At 54.6% G+C, this 2,306-nt stretch overlaps 1 protein-coding gene across 1 annotated transcript; it reads right to left on the bottom strand.

Annotated features, from left to right (window-relative positions):
- Positions 1-900: 900 nt before the first annotated feature.
- On the bottom strand, positions 901-2,306 carry PLICBS_003911 (uncharacterized protein; the record flags this gene model as incomplete). The annotated part of the gene is made up of 8 exons (XM_065600341.1): positions 901-951; positions 981-1,092; positions 1,149-1,531; positions 1,578-1,645; positions 1,699-1,738; positions 1,785-1,972; positions 2,030-2,165; positions 2,214-2,306. 8 exons carry the CDS (start codon positions 2,304-2,306, stop codon positions 901-903), a joined length of 1,071 nt encoding a protein of 356 aa, XP_065456413.1.

The following is a 2,306-nucleotide window of genomic DNA, read 5'->3' as shown; positions in this document are numbered from 1 at the left end:
TCCTGAGGTCCATTTTGGCCAGAGCAAAGCTACGAAGAATGATGGGGAACACGGAACATGCCATGGCACGCCGCCACAGGCTGGATGAGGCGTCGAGTCGCAGCTCCTTGACAGCTGAGTGACCGACGAGACCCCAGTCTGGGCGCGCGCCCGCAACGACTGTGGTGGCGCTGCGGCTGGCTTCGTATTTGCCTGAACTCCCGACACGAATCACGACGTCCATTGGGAATGTTATGAGACAAACCAAGACATGCGCATCGGGTCGCCGATGCGGGGTTGGACACTGATGATGCGATCACTTGAGGCTGCTTTGGCGGTAAATGCGCGTTACAGGAATGGCATCGCCTTGGCCGATCCAGCGCATCCTCCCGGAGGCTGTCCGGGCATGATGATTGGAATGCCGGCCATGGCGTGGGGGTCACTGCGCTTCTGGCGGTTCACTGTCGTGCGTGTGATGCTAGAGCTCACGAGACGGTACCGAGCTTGTGATAGCCAGTGCCCGAGGACTGCACCCAGCGATTGGAGCGGGACGCACTCTTCCCGAGTTAGAGGTACTGTACATCACGACGTTAGGAGTCAAGTCATACTTCCACGGTATTTCGACGAGATCAAGACAATGGCCAGGGAAACTTCACATGTTTCTGTTCATGCTCTCGACAGCGCCCCCCTTGCTCATTTATGTTAAGCCAACATGGAAGTGCAAGTTGGCGGTTTCAAGGCTGATTACTCTTCCAATTCGGTCCATCAGATAGCTCTCTGGTACTGGCATCCCCGTCAGTTAAGTCACAGTAGCCCTGAAAGCCCCGCGACTGTATGATCTTAATCGTTGGATCCGGATTGGCAGGTTTCTGTGCGCGGCGATGTCGTGACAGACTTATCGGCGATTCGTGCAGCCTGTCTCTAGATGAACCCAACATCTTGGGAAATAGACGGACCAAGATGAGACGCATGCTAGGCATGCACGCGCAGCACACGCTCACGTTGAGCTCCACTGCAGACCAGTAGCTTGTGGGGAATTGATCCCAAGTTGTGTTTGTCGAGCTGCCAAACTTCACCAGGAACTGTAGACGGAGGATGCTGACGGCCGTGACGCTGAAGTGTGTTAGCCATCAATGGCTACCTAGATTGAGAAACGCCCGTGTACTCACAATACTCCGACGCTAAACATGAGGGCGACGCCTATCTTCTTCTTCCAGTGGAGCTGCAGCGCTCGAAGCTGCGCCAGTGGAAGGGCAAGCATCCATACGTCGAGAGTTATGCTGGACGCAGCGTTCGCCCAAACGAGAGCGTTGATGCTCAGGCAGCTTCCCTTGGACTCGCCGTCCCAGCCCAGCCAGTAATGACTGACGGGTTTGCACTGGAAAATGACCATGAGATCATATATGATGATGAAGGATCCGGTCATGACTATTGTTCCCCAGATGAGGCGTCGTACAATGGTTCCGGGAAAGAGGCGCAGGTAAAAGGCCAGTATCGAGAGCTTGACAGTAAAGACTTGTGTGAAGTAGAGTATTTCGTTCACGTACATGATCTACACTGTCAGTAGCTAGCCGCCAGCGCTAGGGCAAGGTACTTACACGAAGAAAAGTGGTAATCTTGTCGAATGGCACAGTCCAAGCATCTGTTCCAAGTCCGTTCCCGGCAACTTGGCCGCGTCAGCATTGTGGTACCACTCCGGGCTAGGCGCTGGGGACTGACGTCCGACTATGAGGTTCACCGTGCTTGGTATGCCGCAGATCTGCGTTGGTATGGTCAGCAAGGCTCGTGGGCATGTTCGAGGAAACACTAACGTATGACACGAGTATGAGCCAGTCATCGGGGTAGAGGCCACTGCCAAGACAGAGCCTTTGGAACAGCCGCAGTCCGACAATGACGCTCGTGACGCAGAGGAAGGCAACGGCCATCTCTATGAGCTTTGGGCGGTCGTCTCGTATCGGAAAGTCGCACGCGACGGTAGTCAAATTGATAGCCACTGACTGGAGTTAGCACGTTTCGCATCACACAGGATGTATACAGCTTTTCAACTCACCCAGGATGTCCTTGGGCTTACACTCGTGGTGGGAACACGTAACGAAGCCGTCGAACAACCCATCGTCATTGCAGACGCAGGTGACACCGGCTTTAGAGCAGTTGGACGTCTGCAAGGCCTCCTTGAGACATCTCTCCTATGCTATCGTCAGTGTCAGCACACGGTATTCGTTCAGTACACTTACCGGGCATGATGGCAGGGAGACGGACTCCGGATTCAGCGCCAGGCCCACGGCAAACTGCGCGACCGACACCAACAGGCATATAATAAACATCAT

This window comes from Purpureocillium lilacinum (genome assembly GCF_023168085.1).
Source record: "Purpureocillium lilacinum CBS 284.36 DNA, scaffold_3, whole genome shotgun sequence".
NCBI classification, from domain to species: Eukaryota; Fungi; Ascomycota; class Sordariomycetes; order Hypocreales; family Ophiocordycipitaceae; genus Purpureocillium; species Purpureocillium lilacinum.
The sequence above is the reverse complement of the archived record's forward strand: the minus strand, read 5'-3'. Positions and strand labels throughout refer to the sequence as shown.